General features: G+C 49.5%; 1 protein-coding gene across 1 annotated transcript in view; it reads left to right on the top strand.

The window, feature by feature from the left end:
• The first annotated feature begins 8,424 nt into the window (after window positions 1-8,424).
• Window positions 8,425-22,990, top strand: part of ATL3 (atlastin GTPase 3) — a 32,632-nt gene continuing 18,066 nt past the window's right edge. Inside the window, 3 exon segments of the mRNA XM_048511932.1 lie at window positions 8,425-8,645; window positions 18,765-18,982; window positions 22,380-22,523. Coding sequence (XP_048367889.1) covers window positions 18,776-18,982; window positions 22,380-22,523 — 351 coding nt within the window. The 5' untranslated portion in view covers window positions 8,425-8,645; window positions 18,765-18,775.

Below are 22,990 nucleotides of genomic sequence, written 5' to 3'. Positions count from 1 at the left end.
TTCACATGAGCAGCTACGCAGGTGCAGCTGATCGTATAGTAGGGTGATTGGCATGGTCAAGGGGGTTTATTTCTAAGCATGTGTTGAAGGAAATTGCAGGAAATTAAAAAAGAGAGAAAAGCATCTCCATGCGAAGGTGCGAAAACAACCCAGATTGTTTCCATCAGCTTCAATTGCTGCCTGAATGGCATATACGTGAACGGGAAAAATGAAAATAACAACTGCAACACATTATAGATTTGCTGTGTGGAGTCCACCACTGACCATCAGTTTCTCCTAGTCTCTATGGTATACCATAGGAGAAACTGAAGTCCTTGAACATCCATTCTCTGAAGCTGGCATTTCTTCCTGAGGAAATGATCGTAGGCAGAATATGAGAGCAAGAACGGAGGCAACACTGGGCTCCAGGGGCATACCGCGCAGGGGAACATATGGGGTCAAATGTCCCCAGGCTGCAGCCATTTAGTCACGTGGGGGGCAGAATATTGCTCCCCACACCCCTCCTCCCCCCCCGAAAACTCAGATTTTGCACCAGGCTACATTTTCCCCAGATACGCCTCTGCTAGTATGAGACCAACCCCCGCCGCCACCAGGAGAGCTGTGTGCACCACGCTAGCAGTGCCTACCTGCCGGAGCAACACCTGCGCCTCCTGCCCCTACTGCACTTGCCCTCACAAGGCGCCAAGCAGTGGCTTCTGTGCAGCAGGGCGGCCAAAGAGCCCCCCCCGCAGGTGACCTGCTTTTGCTGGGCTACTGGCCAGCCTTCCTGAAGCTGTGGGTGCTGCAGTCCTGCTGCGGCCACCCACTCTTTACCACTTATGGCTCTGGAGGAAATGCTACTTGCTGGGAGCTGACGGGGACCTCGACAGCCTGATAAAGTGAGACAAGGGGAGGAAGACGCTTGCGTTCTCCAGGGATCCACTCGCCTCCCCAGATGCATCTCCTTCCCTCATCGCCCCCCTGCCTGCAGATGCTTCCCCTCTGAATAAAATCCTAGATTTTATTCTGAGTGGTTGGAGTGAAGAGAACAAGGGATCAATGATAATTAACAATTTAAAAAGCATATATATCTATTTGAATTTCCGAGGAAGGGGTGGAGTAATTTAAAATTTGAATTTAAAAGTAAAAAATGTACAAGCTGTGCCTTATTATTAGTAAAAAACAAAAACAGAAACAGAAAAAGCAGGATCTCAAGTATTTTCTTTTCTTGTTCCCAGTTAGAAAAAGAGTTTGGATTCATACTCCATCGTTCTCTCCTGTAAAGAGTGTCAAAGCAGCTTACAAACACTTTCCTTTGCTCTCTCCGCAGCAGACACTGTAGGGATGAGCCGCTGACCCAGCAGAACCGTAGGCAGAGTGCTTGGCATGCCGGCCCAACTACGGCCTTCTGGTCGCACCCGCTCCCCCATCCCCCCCCGGTGAGTCACAGGTCATGAACTACCTGGCTCACAGCCACCAGGTGTCCCAGACAAAGGGATAATGGGGCCCTTGCCCCCAGGTGTGGATTAGGCCCAGACACGGACGCTTCCTCCTGCACGTACCAGCCCGATGAGATCATGCATCACCTGATTATCTCCCGGTCTCCTGTTCTCCCGCTCTCCCGGCCTCCCGCCGATCCACCCCTTTGCCCGCACCCAGAGAAACCCTAATAAAAGGTGCCAGGAACTAGCACGCGGCAGAGTTGCCAGGATCACGGACCCCGCGCTCCCGCTGCTGGCTCTCTCCACCAGATGATATCTCCGCGTCTCGTCTCGTCCTTACGGTGACTCCGCGGGCACGACTACAACTGGTGCCGAAACCCGGGAATCCTCGAACCTCCACCCTGCTTACCGTCGCCTGGGAAAGGGCCACGGTACCGACGTCCGCTGGATCGGCGCATCCAGGGACCCACTCCTCAGTACCGCCCGTCCACTGGATCGGCGCATCCAGGGACCCGAGTTCTAGGACACTCTCTCGTCCGACGAAACAACGGTAAGTATGGGGGCTTGCAAAAGCAGGGCTTATGACAAGCACGTTAGCGAATTGAAAGCGCTAGCGAAAAGCGGCAGGGTCTCCGTAAAGAGAGGGGAGCTGCGCAAATTGGTTGAGGAGATTGAAGCTCAATGTCCATGGTACCCAGAAAGGGGGACATTGAATCTTAAGGATTGGGAAAACATCGGGCACACTCTGCACAGAGAGCCTCGTGCGCCGATGTCACTGCTACTGACGTGGAGGCAATGCTATGTTGCCATCAGCCTGCAGGTCTATGGCTCTCTTGCCATAGATCGCCCTCCTTTCGACCCTTCAGCTTCAATTTCACCCCCGGAACTTTCTCTATCCGCTAAATTGGACGCCTGTCCTCCTTCTGCCTCCCTTGCTTCCCCGCCTCCTTCAAATCCTCCCGCGGCTCGGCCGCCTCCTCCCTTCGCCCCGCCTTCATTTTCTGAAGCCACCGCACCTCCGTCAGCGCCACGTAGTGGCGCGGGTTTCAAAACCCTAGCAGAGCGTATACGATCTGCAAAAAAAGGAAACCCTGACAGAAGACGATGCCGACATCCTTGCCATGTGCCCCGTCCATTACACTGATCATGAAGGGGAAGATGGCATCGTTCGGCGAGTTGTCGAGTACCGCCCCCTAGGTTACAACATTCTCACTGAACTCCACAAGGCAATGCGGGACGTAGGAATCACCAGCCCCTATGTGAGAGGCATGTTGGAAGCAGTCGTGAGGAATCACCTAATGGTTCCGGAGGACTGGAAAACCACCTTTCGCATGCTCTTAAATCCCGCACAGTATGTGGTCTGGGAAAGCGAGTACCGCCAGCAGTGCATAAGCAGAGGAGCAGCCTCTGGCGGCGCCTACACCGCCGCGCAGCTTTACGGCTGCGAAGCTTTCACCAACCCCAATGATCAGATCGTCCTGCCGGAGGCCACCCTTACGATTGCCTCTGAATGCGCCTATAAGGCGTTTGTGAAGGTCCCCAATGCCGGACAGCCAACCCAAAGTTTCTCTAGCATCCGACAAAAACCTCAAGAGCCCTATGCTGAATTTGTGAACAGGCTCCAAGAGGCCCTCAAGAGGCAGGTAGATAGCGAGGTGGCCCAGAACGAGCTCCTCTTACGCCTCGCCAAAGAGAACACCTCCACTGAGTGCCGCAGAGCGATCACAGGCCTAGGGAGGGACCCCGAACTGGCAGACATGCTTAAGGCTTGCCAGGACATCGGGTCCTCCGCCCACCAAGCCAGCCTCCTAGCCGAAGCACTCTCTACTGCCAGGGGACAGCCCCAGGATGAGTGCTTCAATTGCGGCAAGCCAGGGCACTTCCGGAGGGAATGTAGGCTGCCCGGCGGGGGGGGCCTACAACCCCGACGGAGGGGGGTCCCCCCCCAGGAGGCGAAGACCCCCAAGACAGCCTAGAACCAAATGCCCCTAGTGCCAGAGAGGCTTCCACTGGAGAAGCGAATGCCCATCGGGAAACTCGCGCTCGGGCATCTCCCCAGCCCAGGACCAAGGAGGAGATTACTAGGGCAGTCCCAAACACCGAAGCCCACATCCAAACCACCTCCTTCTCGCGGCATCTCGCTCGCCTGCACCCAGCCTATCTCCTTTAAGTTCCCCCACGAGATTCTCGTTGCCCCGACCCAGTATAGCGATCCCATCCCCACGGGGACCATTGGGCTGGTGTTGCCAAAGGCTTCCGCCGCTGAGCAGGGATTGTTCATCATCCCAGGGGTCATCGACTCCACGCACCAGGGATCCATCCACATCCAGGTATGGACAAACATCCCGCAGGAGCTCCCCAGCGGAACCAGCTACGCACAGCTGATCCTCCTGCCCCATGCGCTGCCCGCCATCAATTCAATAAAGGCCACGAGCCCAAGCAGCCACCAGGGCACAGCCAACACCACCATAGCAGTGGTGGAAACACCCATCGGAAGCTCCCGCCCATACCTGGAGCTCACCATAGAAGGGTGTCCATTCAAGGGATTGGTGGACACTGGCGCCGATGTAACCGTCATCAGAGCAGCCGAGTGGCCTGATCAGTGGCCAACAGAAGCTTGCCCGCACATCTGGGGGGTGGGGGGAAAACAAACCGCGAGACGGAGCATCCGCCCGCTCACGGTTTGCAGCCCGGGACTCGAGCGACAGCTCACAGTCCGCCCCATCGTCTTGGACATCCACGTTAACCTTTGGGGAAGAGACCTCATGAGCCAGGTCAAGACGACCTTGGTCTGGGATGGATAAATCCACCCCCGCCGCCTTTCCCCATCACGTAGATCATTGGTCCCGACTGTGTTTCCTAACTCCGTCTCCTGACTTCTGCCCAGGAGCTGTTTCTCTCTCCCCCCTTCTCCTTCTATTTTTCAACCAGCAAAGGCGGGAGGGCCAATTGGCTGACTGGCCCTCCCTGGATTAAAATCTGGGCCCGTCCTGGTACCGCAGCACTGCCAGGACAGGCCCCAGGTTAGAACTATAGTTTAAGCACTATCATAACTTCTAAACCTATTAAAGACCCTAGGCTATTCCGGCGTCTCTGGCCGAGATCGCCCCTTAAGGAACAGTCTCTGGCCGGCGCCAAGCCAAGATAAACTAATCACAATCTAGCGCCCTTACAGCCCCTGTGAGCCAACCGCCAAGGTCACGGTAAGTACATTCCCCTTTGCAAGGAAAAACCCCCCCTCCCCTTTGTGTTGAACTTTTACTCCTAAGCGCCTGATCGTTTCATTCCCCGGATGCATTCCGTACTCCAGAAGCGCTCTCAAGGTCCTTTTGTACTGCAAATTAAGTATGCATACCCACAATTCCCTAATGGTCCGCTCGCCCCCCCCCTCCTCCGGGGCTCGGACCTTCACCTTGACGCGCCCTGATGACGTTTTGAGGCCGACCTCCCATCAGGATCGCCTACCCCTTGCCCTCCCTGTCAAAAAATTAAAGAAAGAGGAGTAGGTGGCCCCCTGCGCCATTCACGCAGGCGGCAAACTAGGTGGCCCCCTGCGCCATTCACGCAGGCGGCAAACTTGAGCAAACTTGATATTAACGATCACTTAAATTTGATCACTCAAACCTGAACTTGGCCGCCCATCAAGCGGTCAAGACCTCACCCACATGCTCAGGCCCCTCGCCGCCAGCTCCAAGACCGAGCCTGGCGGGACCCGGCCCCTCCCATAACCTGGGGAAGGGGGTGTGCTTCAGTCCCTCTTCCTACAGGTCCCTTGTGGATTTCGACTCGCCATGTCCGGCCAGCCCATGGAATGGCGCCAGGAAGAAACCAACCCCATCCCGGAGATGGAGCGGATCTCTTTGGAGGATCCTGTCCTGCGGCCTCGACGGAACCGCCGCCAGCGCCCGGACGATCCAAAGACCTGGATGACCTGGGGGGATGTCAAGGCAACCACCAGCCAAGCTCAAGAGTTGCTGCAACAGCGAGGCTACCCCGAGACACCCGAGGATCTCTGTGCTGCCATCTTTGCGATCATCATTGCCAATTCTGCAGTCACCATCCTCTGCCTGTTCTACTGCCTCCTACCGGTGACAATCGGTCACCCCCTGACGAGCCTTGGTCAGACCAACATCTGGGAACGATTCGCTGCCGCTGCCAACGTCTCAACCTTCTGCCTGGGCCGAGGTGCCACACACTAGGAGTAGGGAAGTTTGCACTAGCTCCTGCCTGCTCCCCTCGTTTGCAAGCTCCCCTGGGAGATTTCCTGAGGGAATCTGGCCTGAGCCCCCCTTTATGAACTACCCTGCGTCCATCCAAAGTACTCCATGAGCTGAGCTGGGGACCCATCTTTCCAAACCCTCCCGGCCCGGCGCTCTCTCCCTCCTCCCCACCAAGACTATGCGCCCAACCACAAGTCCAACACTCTGTGCCTCGCATTGCCGGCGTGGCCGGGACGAGAGTAGTCGGCCCCGAGCCCATTCACCGGCTCGACTGGCTGGAACTGCACGCATGTGGGAGGACATTCCCCCCGTGTGCGGGGAACATCCTGCTCCCCAAAGGCTGGTTCCTGAGGACTTGCGGGGAAAGAGACCCAACTCCAACTACATCCCTGCTCGGGACTCTCTGCGGAGACCTCTTGTTGCTGCCTCAGCCGCCTCACCATCGTCCTGCCTCGGAGGCTCCACCCCAGGAGCCCAGGTGCCGCCGCCGCTCCGCTCTCTCTCTCGACCCCTCTTGCCGAGAGCGACACAGTGCGCCCTCTCCGAGGCAGAGGATTCGTCTCCCTCGCGGCTTCCCTGGTTGGGAGTCCCTGGACTTGCTTCTTATAACAGCTAAGACTATTGGCCGGGCTGGCTCTGTTGCTCCTTCGCGAAGTCCATTAATTCCCACCTCCACCGCTCTGGATGCCCTGGCCTCCGAAAGCAACAAGGAACTTCAGCCAAGCAACTTTAGAATGTCGTGCAGCTATTGAATTTATTTTGCTGTTACTGCATCACCAATAGGTTGTGAGAATGTACATAATATGTTGTTGTTTAATCTCTCTGATAATTCCTCCTACTTTAATTCATATGGCAAGCAGTGCATGAGTTGTAAGGCGTTGTGTCTAATCTGAAATATATGATGTATTGCCCCACTGGTGGTCCAGCCCTTTGGAGTTGGCTGCCAGGGGGGGGATGGATTAAGTATTATTGTACAGTTCTGCATTGGTTTGATTGTGTGCCTTATCATCTAGGATCTTGCCTTATTCAATGTATTTCTAGGTATTGCCTGTAATGTGTGTAAGAAACCCTTTGACTTCCCCTTACGTCAGCAAACCAAGTTCTCATTTTGCATAAGCAGTTCTCTGACTCAAGGTTGGGCAGGAATGCTGAGGGAGGGTGGCGTCCCTTGTAGTCATCCCCAACCAATTCGGCTCCCTTCTAAAAAAAAAACGTGAAAAAAGGAGGAGATGTAGGGATGAGCCGCTGACCCAGCAGAACCGTAGGGCAGAGTGCTTGGCATGCCCGGCCCAACTCATGGCCTTCTGGTCGCACCGCCTCCCCCCCATCCCCCCCACCCCCCCGGTGAGTCACAGGTCATGAACTACCTGGCTCACAGCCACCAGGTGTCCCAGACAAAGGGATAATGGGGTCCTTGCCCCCAGGTGTGGATTAGGCCCAGACACGGACGCTTCCTCCTGCACGTACCAGCCCGATGAGATCATGCATCACCTGATGATCTCCCGGTCTCCCGGCCTCCCGCCGATCCACCCCTTTGCCCGCACCCAGAGAAACCCTAATAAAAGGTGCCAGGAACTAGCACGCGGCAGAGTTGCCAGGATCACGGACCCCGCGCTCCCGCTGCTGGCTCTCTCCACCAGATGATATCTCCGCGTCTCGTCTCGTCCTTACGGTGACTCCGCGGGCACGACTACAGACACCTTGTGAGGCAGGTGGGGCTGAAAGAGTTCAGAGAGAGCTGAGATTAGCCCAAGATCACCCAGCAGGCTTCATATGGAAGAGTGGGGAAACAAATCCAGTTCACCAGATAAGAATCTGCTGCTCATGTGGAAGAGAGGGGAATCAAACCCAGTTCTCCAGATTACAGTCCATTGCCTTTAACCAGTACACTGTGCTAGTTCTCACACTACGCTGGCACACAACGCAAGAGAAAGGACTTCAGAGAATAAACAGTCTTGACTCTCAATATCAAAAGTACATTGCCAGAGAGTAGCAGCAACCCATTGATTTCAATAGGCCACTCTGCAAAGGCTTGCTTTGTAAATAAAGTTAAGATCTTGAGCACAAACACCTGTGTAAACTCAGACAGATAAGCATGAAGGGGACAGATAACACTGGGTCTGCTATCACTGTGAGGTTTAAACACTTCTGTTGTTTAATGGGCTGGGCTGTGTAATTTAAAACGATACTTTCCAGGAGGGAGCTGTGTTGGTCTGCTGTAGAAGTATGCAGGATTCCAGTCCAGTAGCACCTTATAGACAAACAAAATTTTCAGGGTGTAAGCTTTCAAGAGACACAGCTCCCCTCGTCAGGGAGGGAGGTTTGATTATTGAAAGCTTATACCTTGGAAATCTTGTTGGTCTCTAAGGTGCTACAGGACTCAGGTTTTACTAATTCAAGATGAGGATGACAACTATCTTGATTCGGGGGGGGGGGGCGGGGTTGCTGTTCCTGGCTCTGGGCAGAGTGACACGTGTCAAGTAAAGAGGGGATGTGCCAGGAAATGGATTGCATAACCAATTCCTGCAGGGCTGTCACAGGATGCTGTTAAATTAACCGGAACAGCACTCCTGGAATCAACAAAAAATAGACTTCATTTCCCAGCATGCCGTTTCAGTTCTCCTCTGGGGAGAAATGGCCGGGTCTGGTAGTTTTTTTGAGCCCGCTCATAATTCTCCCGCTCTTTCTGCTCTAAAAACTACAATTCCCAAGATGCACCGCAGTCCGAAAGGATCGTCGACCTTTCCTTGTTTTGTGGGAATTATAGTCCAGCAGGCCTCCCCTGCCAGATGATTGCAACGATGGGTAGGGGAAGGCGGACTCCAATTCCCAGCATGCCTTTCGCGTTCCTTTCCCCACCCACTCTCTGAGCTCCATGCCTGCAGGGGGCTCCGCCTCGGTGGCTCTCCGGGACGAGATGAGATTGGGGCGGGAGGTAGGAGGAGGCTTGATGTTATTCCTTCGGAGTTGGTAACTACGAAAGCCGTCAAGCTGGAGGCGGCCGGTAATGGACCCTTTTGCCCTTATGGGGAATATGGGACCCCCCTGGAGGGAGTGAGGGGCATGTCTGGAAGAGAGTGCAAAGAGCCCCCGGCGTGGTTGGGCACCTTCTGGAGGGAAATGCGGAGAGCCCCATGCATGGATCAGAACTTTGCTTGGGTTCCCCCGGAAATTGGGGTGTCCGTGGGGGCGAGAGGTTAGGACCCGCTCCAGCGATGTGAGAGGAGATCTGTGACTCTGCTACATCAAAGAATGCAGGGAGCCCCCTAGAGGGATGAAGCGGTGGGAATGCATGCAGCCCCACGTGTAGAGGGGGTGAACTTGGGTCTCTTGCAGGGATGGGGCGTTCAAATGTCTGGGAGGATGGTGGGGACTTTATGGAAGGGGGAGAGGGTTATATCTCCTTCATGGGAGATAATTCAAGGAAGTAGATGTCCACGAAAGGGGAACCTTCTGAGGGGTGAGAAGTGTTGCCCCATAGATGTATGGGGAGAGTTTGGGGTTGGAATGGGGCCTTCTATGTGGCTCTTCTCTCCCGTTTTTAAGAAGGGAGTTTGGAGTTAACTGCATGGATGAGCTTTCCCCCATGTTCAGAAACAAAGGCAGGGAGCACTCCAGAGAGTGAAGAACTTGGACCTTTTATGGCATCCATGTTCCTTTTGGTTCATGGAACTCCTTATGTGGGTGGTGATACTTGGTGGGAAGAATGCACAGATCTCCCGGCATGGTTGCAGTTGCCTCTGGAGCAGAGTTCATGTTGCCTTCTGTATGGTTTGCAAAAGTGTGGGCTCATATAGGAACCGGGCACCTGTGGCAAAGGATGAACCGAGTTCCATATAGGGATTCCTATACGGGCCTTCCTGCGTTGGCATGTATAGAACCTTTACAGGGATGGAGAGAACTTGGCGCTGTCAGTGGAAAGGAAGGGACTGGGCACGGAGACTCTGTTGGGGTTGGGTTCTTCTGGTTGATTGAATATGTAGAGCTTCCTCTAGGGATGCTCCTCCCCCCAAGAGATGGGGCAGCTTGGCATTCTTGAGAAATGGAGAACTGGGGAGGTCCCTTGTAGAATGAGAGGAAAGCAGAAAAACCCATTGAGAACGACTGGGGGATAGGTGAAGATGAGTAATGAGACATTTGGACAGGCTGCTGTTCCACCAAACCTTTCAAGGTAGGTTGTGGTGGGTTTTCCGGGCTGTGTGGCCATGGTCTGGTAGATCTTGTTCCTAACCTTTCGCCTGCATCTGTGGCTGGCATCTTCAGAGGTGTATCACAAAGAGAAGTGTGTTACACACTGTCAAGGTAGATTCCTTAAGGGGGATTTCTCAATGTGTTCTGGAGTTCCTCCTAGATGGCCATGCCGTGCTCAGCCACGTTGGTGATGCCAGTTGGCACATCCTTCTTAACTTTGCTCAATTGCCTGCCCTGTGCCCTGGATATGTTTGCAGGAAAGGGAATGTCTTCTTCCAACAGAATTGTGGAACTCACTGCTACAAGATGTAAACTGTGAACGGAAAGGGGTGTGTGATTAGGCATTCCTGGAGGAGGAATTGCTTGTTAAAGGAATTAATATGGTGGCTGTGCAGTAGACTTGCAGGTACCAGCTGCTGAGGTCTTCATGCTGTGCTTGTGAGCACCTGGACAAATCTGGCTGGCCACTGTTGGAAACAGAATGTGGGGGTAACAACAAGGATTGAGGGTTCAGTCTCAGGTTGGTGGAACAGAGGAAATTCTCAGGAAAATCTATTTAGCAAGAGTGCTTCATTTGAATTAAAAGCAATGGCGGATCTTCCTGCCACTTAACGTAAACCAGGCTTAGGTTCTGAGATGTGGAATGTAGGGAGCGGTCTGGCTTTCTGAGTCACTGCAGCCAGGGACTGGCAACGCTTGTGGTATGTGAGCGGATTTCTCTCTCTCTTTTGGCCTGGGTGTGTTGAGAGTATTCTTCTTCCTTTCACGGAAGTTTTTCTTTCAGAGGGCCGGGGAAACCCAGCTTGCCAGAAGACTTTGAGAACAGTTGCGCAGAATCTGTTAGCCAGATTATTTTCCTTTTGCTTTGGGGAAACTGGTGAATTGGCTGATCCCCGGGGAAATTTAACAGGGCCTGGAAGTAAACCGCTGTTTGTTTTGCATGGAAAGTTCCTGCAAAATGGAGTTTAAAAAAGTCCACCGCTGCTGAAGTCTTGTTTGATCATGACAGGCGTCCTGGTGCCTTTGTATTCATTGGCTGGAAAACGGGAAGGACTGGAGAAGTTCTCTTCTCCCTGGCAAATAGGTAGGCCACATAAAGGTTTGCTGTGTGACTTGCCTGTTCCTTCCTCCCATTGTTAACAGATTAAAAAAAACACACCCTTATCTGGGAGCCAGCGTGGTGTAGTGGTTAAGAGCAGGTGGATTCTAATCTGGAGAACCGGGCTTGATTCCCCACTCCTTCACCTGAGTGGCAGAGGCTTATCTGGTGAACCAGATGTGTTTCTACACTTCTACATTCCTGCTGGGTGACCTTGGGCTAGTCACAGTTCTCTCACAACTCTCTCAGGCCCACCTGTCTCACAAGGTGTCTGTTGTGGGGAGAGGAAGAGAAAGGAGCTTGTAAGCCACCTTGAGTCTCTTTACAGGAGAGAAAGGTGGGGTATAAATCCAAACTGCCCTCCTCCTTCCCCTTCTTCTACTATGTGCTTCTGGCACTGGGTCTAACCATGCTCTAATGCAACTGTCCCTGCCGTTTGTTCATTTAAAATATTTATAAGCCTGCATTAGACTTCAATTGTGCCATTTGGTTGCTGCATGCTTGGATCCTCGACTCTCCGTCCCCCAGCAGTTTCCTCTCCCATCCGCTTTATTGCTCCTGGCATTTCTTGTTTGTTGCTGTGTCCTCTGTGCTTCCTTTCTCCCTTTCTCTTCCTGAGCAGTCTGCTAGCTGCTTCAATTTTACCAGTACAAAAAGTTGCCCCTGGCAAGCTCTTAAAAAGGCCTGGTGGCAAAGCTTGTCCTTCAGAGTTTCTGGTGGCTGGGTAACCGCTGTGTTTAGCCTGTTAGCATGACTGGACTCCAGCATTTACTGGGTGCAGTGGTGACAAAAGAGGAGAATGTCTTAGCATGTGCAGAGTGCTTTTTTTCAGTGCTAATCGGAACCAGATTATCCTGTACACACAGAAGGAATTTAGGAAGAAAGCATTACTCCCAAGCAGGCATAGCCCACAGCAACTCTGACTGTAGCCATGGTTTATTTACTTTATTTGCAGCCCGCCTCTATTGCTGAGATTCAAGGCAGTTTGTAGATCAGGCCCCGTAAGACAAACAACGAACAGTGCAATAGATCTAGGATCATGGAGTTAGAAAACAGTGAACGACAAACTGTCTAAGGCAAGGCAGACTGTAAACAATGCAGAAAGTAGCCGACAGTGCCGTAAAAACAAGATACTCCCTATAATTTAAGGCTACACACCTGTTTCTTTATAGCTGATCTTTTTTATTCTACTGCCCTCCTGATCTCTTTTATCCTACTACAGTTCTGACCCTTTTATAACAAAAATTCTGTCCCAAACGTATCATTCTGCCCAGCGATGGAGTTGGGAGCCTTCCTGACCTCAATATACAAGCTGAGCCAGAAACCGTGTGGATACTGTCTGGCTCAGAAAGCAGCGTTAAAACTATACCTTTAATAGAAATAATTAAAAATGACTGTATTAAATGAATCAATTATCAACAATGAAGATGTGTTATCAATGAAAAAACATAGATAACACATCAGAAACAGGAAAAGGGATCCCAACATGTACACAAAAGACAAAAAGTCTCTGTGTAACTGATGTTCTTTCAGTGAAAATCTATAAATATCACTTGGGAAGTATTCCAATTCCAATTACAAGATGTTCTGTTGGATTCCGCTTCAGGAGATAGGCCACATGTGAACATCAGTTCATGGAAACATCAATAAGTGGTAGTGTTAACTCGGGTGAGTTCAACACTTTTGTGTACATGTTGGGATCCCTTTTTCTGTTTGTGATGTGTTATCCATGTTTTGTATTATTCTTCATTGTTGGTAATTGGTTCATTTGATATTGTCATTTTTAATTATTTCTGTTAAAGGTATAGCTTTAACGCTGCTTTCTGAGCCAGACAGAGGTATTTTTTTCTGCAGCCTTCCTGACCTTCTCAGGCCGTTCCACAAAGTGGAAGACACTACAGGGAATGTGCTTGACCGGGCAGTGGCCGATCTTGCTCAAGCTGCAAAGTGTCACCTTCAGGAGATGTTGATTGGTGGAGTGAAGCTGTCCAGCAGAGCATAGAGTGGTTAAGCATAACTTGTAGTCTCCGATGCTGTGGGGCTGGTTTTCATTCCAAACTCAGGTGTGTCTTCCTTTCATCTCTGGTCACTGGTATGGAGTCATCTAGGCAGAAGAAACAGAGCTGGTGCAATTGATGCTCTTTCAATTGGCCAATCAAGATGATGAGATAAGAGAGCAACAAGGTGTCTTTCTGACAGACTTGGCTTGACCTTGGAGTTAAGGACCATGAAGAACAAGCAGGCTGGGAATGGCTAGCATCACTAGGACATCGATCTTGGTGACAGAATACGCTCCTGAGATTGATGAAACCAAATGCACTCTTATATTAGCTGCAGGGACCGCCATTTCTCCTCTGGTCGCCAAGATAGCTTATATTTTTTCACAATCTTGTAGAATGCTTGTTGAAATCAGGCTGTGTATTTAACTATTAGTCTGCCTGTGAAGTTATAGTTATTTTATTTAAAAGATTTGTTAGCTGCCTTTTTAGGAATTGAAGACGGCTTGCAGTGTAAAAAAAACCCAATTAAATACGTTGAAACCTCTAGTTAAAACCAAAATCTAAAGCTGCTGGTAGGCAGAAGGACTAACCAAATGCTGTCATGAATAAAATTGTCTTCAGCTGTAGCAAAAGTTGGGGATCCAGTTTTAACTAATTAGTTTCTGCTTGCGTTAGAATTCACTTGCATAGTTTGGGTTTGAATGTAGTTATATATATATTTTGTTTTGCTAATTGACAGGAGTAACTCAGTTAGCAAATCCGGTTTGGGTCACAGCCTTCGACGTACACACACACACACAAAAAGAAAAATTAGATTCCACTTGAACAAAGGAGAGAGATTTTTTTTAAAAGATGGAAAATAAAAATGCCAGCCCCTTCCGTTCTTTCTTTCCAGAATAAATAAGGTTGCTGCTTCCTCTTAACTACCCAGCGTGGGGCTCCCGTTTCTTCTAACTGCCTCATGACATGCATGATTCCAACAAGCAAAGCTTTCCCCCGCCCCCATATTGAGGAAAGCAGTACTAGTTGAATTGTGTGTACGTCCTTTAATAATAAATAATAAAATACCCATGGTGTTTTGCTGTGGGTGGAGAGAGTGGATGGAGAAAAGTTGGCAGTGTTGAAAAACAGGATACAAATCCCAAAAATCAAGCAAAATTGGTAAAGGGGAGTGCAAAGAATTCTGGGCAATGGTCCCTTCTTGGAACCTGGCCTAGAGAGGCTGTGGTTGCCATGGAGACAGGATTGTGATGTCCTGGATACGGGTTCTCTTCCGAACAGAGGATGTTGTGTTGTTATTCTCTTGTCTTTCTTGGTTTGAAAGCTCATGATAACCCAGAGGAGGAAGCTGGGGTTGCGACGGAAGCCCCAGCTCTCGAATTATGGGCCAGGTGCGGCCGCATGCTGCCCCCCCAGGAGGCCCACACAATTTCCCAAACTCTGCCTTCCCAGGTGGTTTCCAACCTGGCATTTCAGAGAAGGGAGTGGTCCCTCAGATGCCAAGAGCCATTGAGGGTTGAGCCTTGGGATATGTAGATGGATGGTGAGAAGTTGCTCTGTGTGGGCTACCGTTTACTTGCTCTGGCCTGCCAGAGTTGCTTTCTGGGGTTGTCGTTGTGTGTGCCGCACATGAAGATGCCTTCTACTGAGTATCTTCATCTAGGTCAGTGATAGCTAACCTCTTCGAGACTGAGTGCCCAAATTGCAACCCAAAACCCACTTATTTATCGCAAAGTGCCAACACGGCAATTTAACCTGAATACTGAGGTTTTAGTTTAGAAAAAACAGTTGGCTCCAAGGTGTATGTTACTTCGGAGTAAGCTGGGTGGTAGTTGGTGGCTTTGCTTTGAAGCAACAGTGCAACTCTTCCAATGGGTGAATCACGACCCTAGGAGGATTTACTCAGAAGCAAGCCCCATTGCCAGCAACCGAGCTTACTCCCAGGTAAAGGATCGCGTTTTAGTTCTTTGCATGAAAATCAGTGGGGTTTAACAGGGTTACCTACGCTGCTTCCCCAAAACTAGGTCTTAGGTTTAATGCTAATAATTGAGCCCAGTGGCCCAGGCCAGCCTAGATGTGTGTGTGTGTGTGTGGGGGGGGACTTTGCTTGTGCATGCCCACAGAGAGGGCTCTGAGTGCCACCTCTAGCACCTGTGCCATAGGTTCACCACCACTGATCTAGGTCAACCGTGTCTTCTTTGACAGTCAATGGGTCTCAGCAACACAGGCAGAAGTTGTAACCAGTGGTGGGATCCAAAAATTTTAGTAACAGGTTCCCATGGTGGTGGGATTCAAACTGTGTTGTAGCGCCAATGGGACCTGGGCGGTGCATGGCGGGGGCGTGGCCGGGCATTCCTGGGCGGGTCATTCCTGGGCAGGGCTGTGGCAAGGACGCAGCCGCTGCGCCGGTCCTTGAGTGGGAAACAAATGCACGCAGGCGCAGGCTGCCACGCACGTCGGTGCACCTCCTGCTAGACTGCTTCAAGTTCTGCGCGCTACTGCTGAGAGGAGGGGCGTAACTAAGGCAAAAACCACGTGGCAAAATCACCAATTAGTAACCCCCTCTCGGCACACACAAATAATTAGTAACCTACTCTCGGGAACCTGTGAGAACCTCCTGGATCCCACCTCTGGTTGTAAACGTCACCTGGGATGCCAGGGATTGAACCTGGGACCCTCTGTTCGCAAAGCAGGTGCTGTGCTACTGAACCACAGCCCCACCTGCGCATAGGCTTGTGAACATGATAGGATATCAGTAGGGCACGGCTAAAATAATGACTGGACAGTGAAGGAAGCCAGAAAAATGCTATGTTCTCTGCACTGTTGTGGTTATTTCCTTTTCCTTGGTGGTGGGTGCTTTGGAATGATGCCCCACAGGTTGCTGGTAGTCAATGGAGATTGTTCAAAACTGTTTGAAAATAAACAGTACCCTTCAGAGGAGATTGTTTCTTGGGAATCTGTTTTAAAAATCCAGTGAAAGTAAGTCACTTCTTCACATGGCAAAGGCACCATGTTGCATGTGTGTACTGAGTTCCGTTTTTGACTCTCATTCCTGTCACACAGCAAAGGCCTTCTGCTCACACAATCTGTCAAGGATCTCGGAAGCTGATTTTGGAAGCCAGAAAGGAGTGTTGGTGAAATAAAAAAAAGATAATCTTCACTGAACAATCTTCTGATTTCTGGAGTAGGGCTGTAGTATGGCTTCTTCCTGGTTCATAAAAGTTAACAAATCAGGAGTTAGATCAGTGATGGCGAACCTTTTCGAGGCCGAGTGCCAAAACTGCAACCCAAAACCCACGTATTTATCGCAAAGTGCCAACACGGCAATTTAACCTAAATACTGAGGTTTTAGTTTAGAAAAATGGTTGGCTCCGAGGCATGCGTTACTCAGGAGTAAGGTTGGTGGTAGTTGGTGGCTTTGCTTTGAAGCAACTGCAACTCTTCCAATCAGTGAATCACGCCCCTAGGAGGGTTTACTCAGAAGCAAGCCCCATTGGCAGCAACCGAGCTTACTCCCAGGTAAAGGGTCACGCTTTAGTTCTTTGCATGAAGATCAGTGGGGTTTAACAGTTCTTAACAGGGTTACCTACACTGCTTCCCCAAAACTAGGTCTTAGGTTTAATGCTAATAATCGAGCCCTGCGCCCCAGGCCAGCCTAGATATGGGGGAGGGCACTCTGTTTGCGTGTGCCCACAGAGAGGGCTCTGAGTGCCACCTCTGGCACTTGTGCACTTAGGTTCGCCACCAATGAGTTAGATGAATCACTGTGGGGGGTGCATTCTATAATGAAGGGGCTACAACAGATTGTTGTGTCTCAGGTTGCTACCTACACTGCTGTGTGTCTGATCCTGGTCTTAACTGGCAGGTGGGCTGATATAAGAATTGGCAGCCCTTCAAATGCCCACCCCTAGACCATTTGGGTCTTTAAAAATTAGCATCTAGTGTATTGAATTAAGCCTCATGATTCACTGGTAGTCAATGGAGATCTTTCAAAACTGCCCTAGCTAGCCCTCTCGCTGCTCCATTCTCAACTAGCCGAACTTACCAGGCTGTCTTCCTGCAGGGTTCATTACAGTAATCTAATATACCATGACTTAATAATTATATTAATCTGGTTAATTAATTTTATTGAGCCGCAGGGGTTCAAAATTCAGTGAACACCGCCTCAGGTCATTACAGGAACTGTAATTAACAATGCAGGTTTCCAGATCGGATGGGCCCTTGCTTAGATTTGTGTCTCGGGGGCAATGGCAAAAAACGAAAGCACCAAAAAAACACCCACAAACCCCCTCAGTCTGAGGGAAACTGCTGAGACTTTCCTCAGCCTGTCTTCTCCATTCCTGGTCACCAACTTCTCTTGTACCTCGAGTTGTCAACTCTAGATTGGGAAATCTGTGAAAATTTGGGAGTGTGGTGTGGGGACAGTGTGCTTTGGGGAGTAACCTCAGTAGGATATCATGCCTCCAAAGCTGCCATTTTCTTCAGGGAAAGTGATCTTCGTGGCCTGGAACGGAGCTGCAATTCAGGGAGATCTCCCGGCCCACCTGGAGACTGGCAACTCTACTTTGTACTTCTCTGCCACTGAACTATTTGTCCTAAACGGTGTGAAACTGAGTAAGGTGGAAGGAGGCAATCCTGGCTGACAGCAAGCTAGGATAGCTGCCTGGAGGTATCTCGTAGGATACATATCCTGCTTCTCGCAAGAGAGTGCTGTAAGATTGCTTTGGGTTGGGTGGAGTGAAAGAACTTCACTTTTAGCCTTTCGGGAAGGGAGTAGCCGAGGAATGGTTGAAGTGTTAGGCTGGGAAGATGAAGCGAAACACCATAGCTAGGGTGGTTTTTCATTGTCAGATGTGTGTCTGTTAGCTGAGGAAATATGTCTGATGCCTAGAGATGCAAAATGTCTGCTTTTTTCCCCCTGCGGAAAACCCCACAGATATTTTGAGAAACCTTCCAATGAATGCAAGGATTTCTTTCTTAAACTGACCCAAGAAGCCAACCTAAGCAGGTCTACTTGGAAATCAGTCCCATGTTACCGTTTGGGGATTACTCCCAGGAAAGCATCCTTAAGATAACAGCCCTCACCTTGCTCTCTTGTTTGAACAGAAGAAAACCTGTAAGTGATAACTTAGCATATACAATATCTGAAAATTTTGAAGCCGTAGGGAAAAAACCCTGCCCCCCCCCCCCCAAGAAAATAACACAGATAGTTGGTTTACTCCATTTGACTCTTTCCCCAATGGAGAACCAAGGCAGCTTACGTTATTCTTCTCTCCTTCATTCTGTCCTCACAACAACCCTGTGAGGTAGGTTAGGCTGAGAGAGTGTGACTGGCCCAAGGTCACCCAGTAACCTTTGGGGAGAGTTGAAAACTACGCAGTATTTAGTGAGGCACCTTGCCCCACCTTTGCAAACTTTGTGTGGTTTTTTTGATATTTAAAAAAAAATCCTAACAATATAAACAGAACAGAAACATGAACATAAAATCAAAACAGTAGTTAAAATTGCTTCTAAAGTCTGAGGAAAAAAATAAAATTGGATATTTAATATTGTTGAAAAACCAATAAACAATTACTAATAATGACTATTGACAATAAGAAATGATATCGTAATGACCATGAGATGATGCTTATCTTACTTATCTAAAAAAAAAATCACAACATCCATGTGAGCTATCTGATTGACTAGGCAAACATCTTGCAAACTTTGTTTGTGGACTGCAGTAATCTTCGCCGTTGTTTCTGGTCCTGGGTGCTTTATTGTGAAGCAGGTCGGCCTGGCTGGTGGCATGCATTCACCCCTCCCTCTTCTTCGTGTCATTTGGTTCATGCAGGTGGAGATGCCATGGCGCGAGGGAAGCCAGGACCGGTGCAGATCGTCCTGGTCCACAAGGAAGAGCACTCCTTTGAACTGGACGAGAAGGCGCTGAGCCAAGTTCTCTTGCAGGATGCCATCCGTGACCTGGATGTGGTGGTGGTGTCCGTGGCCGGGGCCTTCCGCAAGGGCAAATCCTTCCTCCTGGATTTCCTACTACGCTACATGTACATGCAGGTGAGGCCTTGACTAGCTGGCCTTAGGCATGGCGGGCTGTGATTTAGAATCCTTGACTAGCTCAGTTTACTGATTTTATTCTCTGCTTTTTACTGTCCGGAGCTTTTATTGGGGAGCTCTGCAGTCACTCTATTGATTTCCGTGGCATTGCTGTTAACAATGGCGTTTCCCCCCCCTAAATTCATTTAAAAGAAGAATAGAAGAGTTTAAATTTATATCCCCCCTTTCTCTCCTGTAAGGAGACTCAAAGGGGCTTACAAACTCCTTTCCCTTCCCCCCCACAACAATCACCCTATGAGGTGGGTGGGGCTGAGAGAGCTCTGAAACGCTGTGACTAGCCCAAGGTCACCCAGCTGGCGAGTGTGGGAGTGCACAGGCTAATCTGAATTCCCCAGACTAGGCGTCCACAGCTCAAGTGGCAGAGTGGGGAATCAAACCCGGTTCCTCCAGATTAGAATGCATCTGTTCTTAACCACTACGCCACTGCTGCTTCTAGAAATATGCATAGACGGTTCAATGGGTTATAAGGTGAAGCCTGATGAATCATCTGTGTACTCGCAGATGAATTCTTATTCCAGAATACTCAAATCGTAGGATGTTCCTGCCAAATACGGAAGAAGCTAGTTTTGGGGTTGGAACCTGCCCATCTTTTTGGCAACTGATTTAAAAGAGTCTTCCATCTGTTTCAAAGCTCCTTGTGAGAAACAGACCCTGTCTCTGACAGATGTGGGAGGCGTACTTGGTCTTACAAGAGCACAGAGGAGCAATCGAGGTTTTAATTGTCTTAACAGAAAGCCGCTGATGGATGTGGAAATATACCTGATGTTTTTCAATATCCAAAGAAACCTCTTTTAAGTCTATTTAAAATGATAGGATTGTATGCTGTGATTTTATTTATATATTATTTATTTATGTATTATACTTCTACCCCCCCAAGCTTCCAAGGGAACTCGAGGTGACTTACTTGTGAACATATAATAAAACAATTCAGTAATATAAAAATAGTATAAAACCGTGGTGGCGAACCTTTGGCACTCCAGATGTTATGGACTACAATTCTCATCAGCCCCCGCCAGCATAGCCAATTGGCCATGCTGGCAGGGGCTGATGGGAATTGTAGTCCATAACATCTGGAGTACCAAAGGTTCGCCACCACTGGTATAAAATATAAACATTAAAATTAATTTCCAACAAGATGGCATAAAAACCTACATGGGAACTTAGAAGCCAGATGTGTGTGTCGCATCCAGATGAAGACCATGGGATGATATTAAAGAAAGAGGTGCCCGGCAGAAAAGGCCCGGCAGAATAACTCCGTTTTACAGGCCCTGTGGAACTGAGACAGATTCCACGGGGCCTGGATGTCACAAGGGAGTGTGTTCCACCAGGCCGGGGCCAGAGCCATAAAAGCCCTGGCCCATGTTGATGCCGGCTGAACATCCCTGATCCCGGGACCACCAACAGATTTTGGTCTGCAGAGGGGTCTTTGAGGGCCATAAGGGAAGAGGCGGTCTCGCAGATATGCAAGTCCAAGACTGCTGATAGCCTTAAAGGTTAACACCAAAACCGGTGCCCGACAGGCAGCCAATGGAGATCTTTTAGGACAGGTGTTATAAGGTCCCGACTTGAAGATCCAACTAGGAGCCTAGCAGCTGCATACTGTACAAGCTTCAACTTCCGGATCAATTTCAAAGGTAGGCCAGCGTAGAGCAAATTACAGTAGTCTAGCCTGGAGGTGACTGTCGCATGGATTACTGTGGCTAAATTGGCCCGTGAGAAGTAAGAGGCCAGCTGGCGTGCCTGTTGAAGATGGAAAAAAGCCGTCCGGGCTGTCTTTGTGACCTGATCCTCCAACGAAAGAGTGGAGTCCAGAGTCACACCCAGGCTCCTTACTAATGAGGCAAGATTGAGGGCCTCACCGTCCAGAACTGGCAGCTGGAAATTCTCTCAGAACTCTGACAACCCACCTACTTCACAAGGTGTCTTTTGTGGAAAGGGGAAGGGAAGGCGACTATAAGCTGCAACTCTTCTTCTTCTTCTTCTTCTTCTTCTTCTTCTTCTTCTTCTTCTTCTTCTTCTTCTTCTTCTTCTTCTTCTTCTTCTCCTCCTCCTTCTCCTCCTCCTCCTCCTCCTCCTCCTCCTCCTCCTCCTCCTCCTCCTCCTCCTTCCTCCTTCTCCTTCTTCTCCTCCTTCCTCCTTCCTTCTCCTTCTTCTCCTTCTTCTCCTTCTCCTTCTTCTTCAAAATGTGAACTTATTAGCTTTCTAAAAATCAATCTTTTAAAACAAGGATTGATCTGATCGAAAGGATTGTCTTGGCAACTTTGTATTTCCGGAGCATTGTCAAGCTCTACGTAATGAATTGTGGAGTTCTAAATACTTGGCAGTAAACTCCTGGCTGGCAGAAAACTTTCAGTTTCATCTTTTTGGGGGGGTTGGGGGAGGGGCAATTCTCTTTATTAGATGTTAGAAAATACAAGCATGTGAAAATTAACCCTATCGCTGGTGCAAAAACAAGGGTCATAATTATCCAAGTTCCTACTGTTTCTCAACTGGACTAGAGTAAGGGGGAACATACTTACCCGGGGGAGGGCGGTATACAAGTACAATCAATCAATCAATCAATCAATCAATCAATCAATCAATCAATCAATCAATCAATCAATCAATAGTAAAATTTAAAGCAAGCCAGATTATTGCCTCACACTGCTTTTAGGAATTTTTCTTTGAGCCCAAATCCCACACACTGAAATCTTACCTTATCTCTTCTGAGAATTCTGTACAGAGAAATCTGATTTGCTTACCCCATCAACTCATTTTTATAGAAAAATAGCTAGCTTAGTGTACTGCTACAGAGCTTTTGAAAGCTGACAGCGTTTCTTTAGAATGCTGGGAGCAGAAATGGCCAGCTTAGACCCTGGCCAAGAACCCGGGGCTGTCACGATGCAATGCTTAGGTGCTCTGGTGGCCGAGATTTGTGGAGCCTTGCACTAAATGTTTGCTATTCTCATCGGATTAAATTAATCTTTTGGAATGCTGGACATGAGGTTGTTGATTTCATAGTAGCGCATGTATACCTTTCTTCAGGGTTGTCCTCTGTAAGTATGTTCATTTGTCTGTTACAAGCTGAAAGGTTAGATCCAATTTGCCTCTATCACAGTGGTTCTCAACCTGTGGGTTGGGACCCCTTTGGGGGTCGAACGACCTTTTCACAGGGGTCGCCTAAGACTGTCTGCATCAGTGTTCTCCATCTGTAAAATGGATAAATGTTAGGGTTGGGGGTCACCACAACATGAGGAACTGTATTAAAGGGTCGCAGCATTAGGAAGGTTGAGAACCACTGCTCTGTCATTAGTGGTTGAGAGGCAGCCACTGACACAGAGTTTCTGGTTGTCTCTAGAAAGAAGGGGGCAGCTCCAATTGGCTTGGAGAACAGGATGAGCCCCTGACAGGCTTCTCCTGGCGTGGCGGCTCTGACCCCGAAACCACCGGCATCCAGATCTGGAGTGAGGTGTTCATTGTGCAGAAACCAAACAACAATAAGGTAAGACCAGTGTGGTGGTGGCAGTATTGAAAGCATAGAGCTTTGGGTCGGATGCCGGTGTCATGATGCGTGTGTGTTTCTTTAGAGGCAAGTTGTACAAAGAAGGGGGTGAAAAGGGGATGAGAAAGTGTGGTGATGAGGTTTTGCTGGAGAGTGACTCTGTTCTAGAACTGAGAGGGAGTCAGAGTGAGCAAACTTGGGAAAGAGACAGTAGTCTGTGCTGGAGACTTGGGCCCCTTCCGCACCTGCAGAATAATGCACTTTCAATCCACTTTCACAATTGTTTGTAAGTGGATTCCACACAGTAAAATCCCGCTGCAAAATGCATTGAAAGTGGATTGAAAGTGCATTATTCTGCATGTGCGGAAGGGGCCTGAGAGAGACAGTCAGCCTGTGCTGTACACAGACAGACAGACAGACAGACAGACAGACAGACAGACAGACAGACAGACAGACAGACAGACAGA

The sequence above is a fragment of the Sphaerodactylus townsendi genome, linkage group LG01 (genome assembly GCF_021028975.2).
Source record: "Sphaerodactylus townsendi isolate TG3544 linkage group LG01, MPM_Stown_v2.3, whole genome shotgun sequence".
Classification (NCBI taxonomy): Eukaryota; Metazoa; Chordata; class Lepidosauria; order Squamata; family Sphaerodactylidae; genus Sphaerodactylus; species Sphaerodactylus townsendi.
The sequence above is the reverse complement of the archived record's forward strand: the minus strand, read 5'-3'. Positions and strand labels throughout refer to the sequence as shown.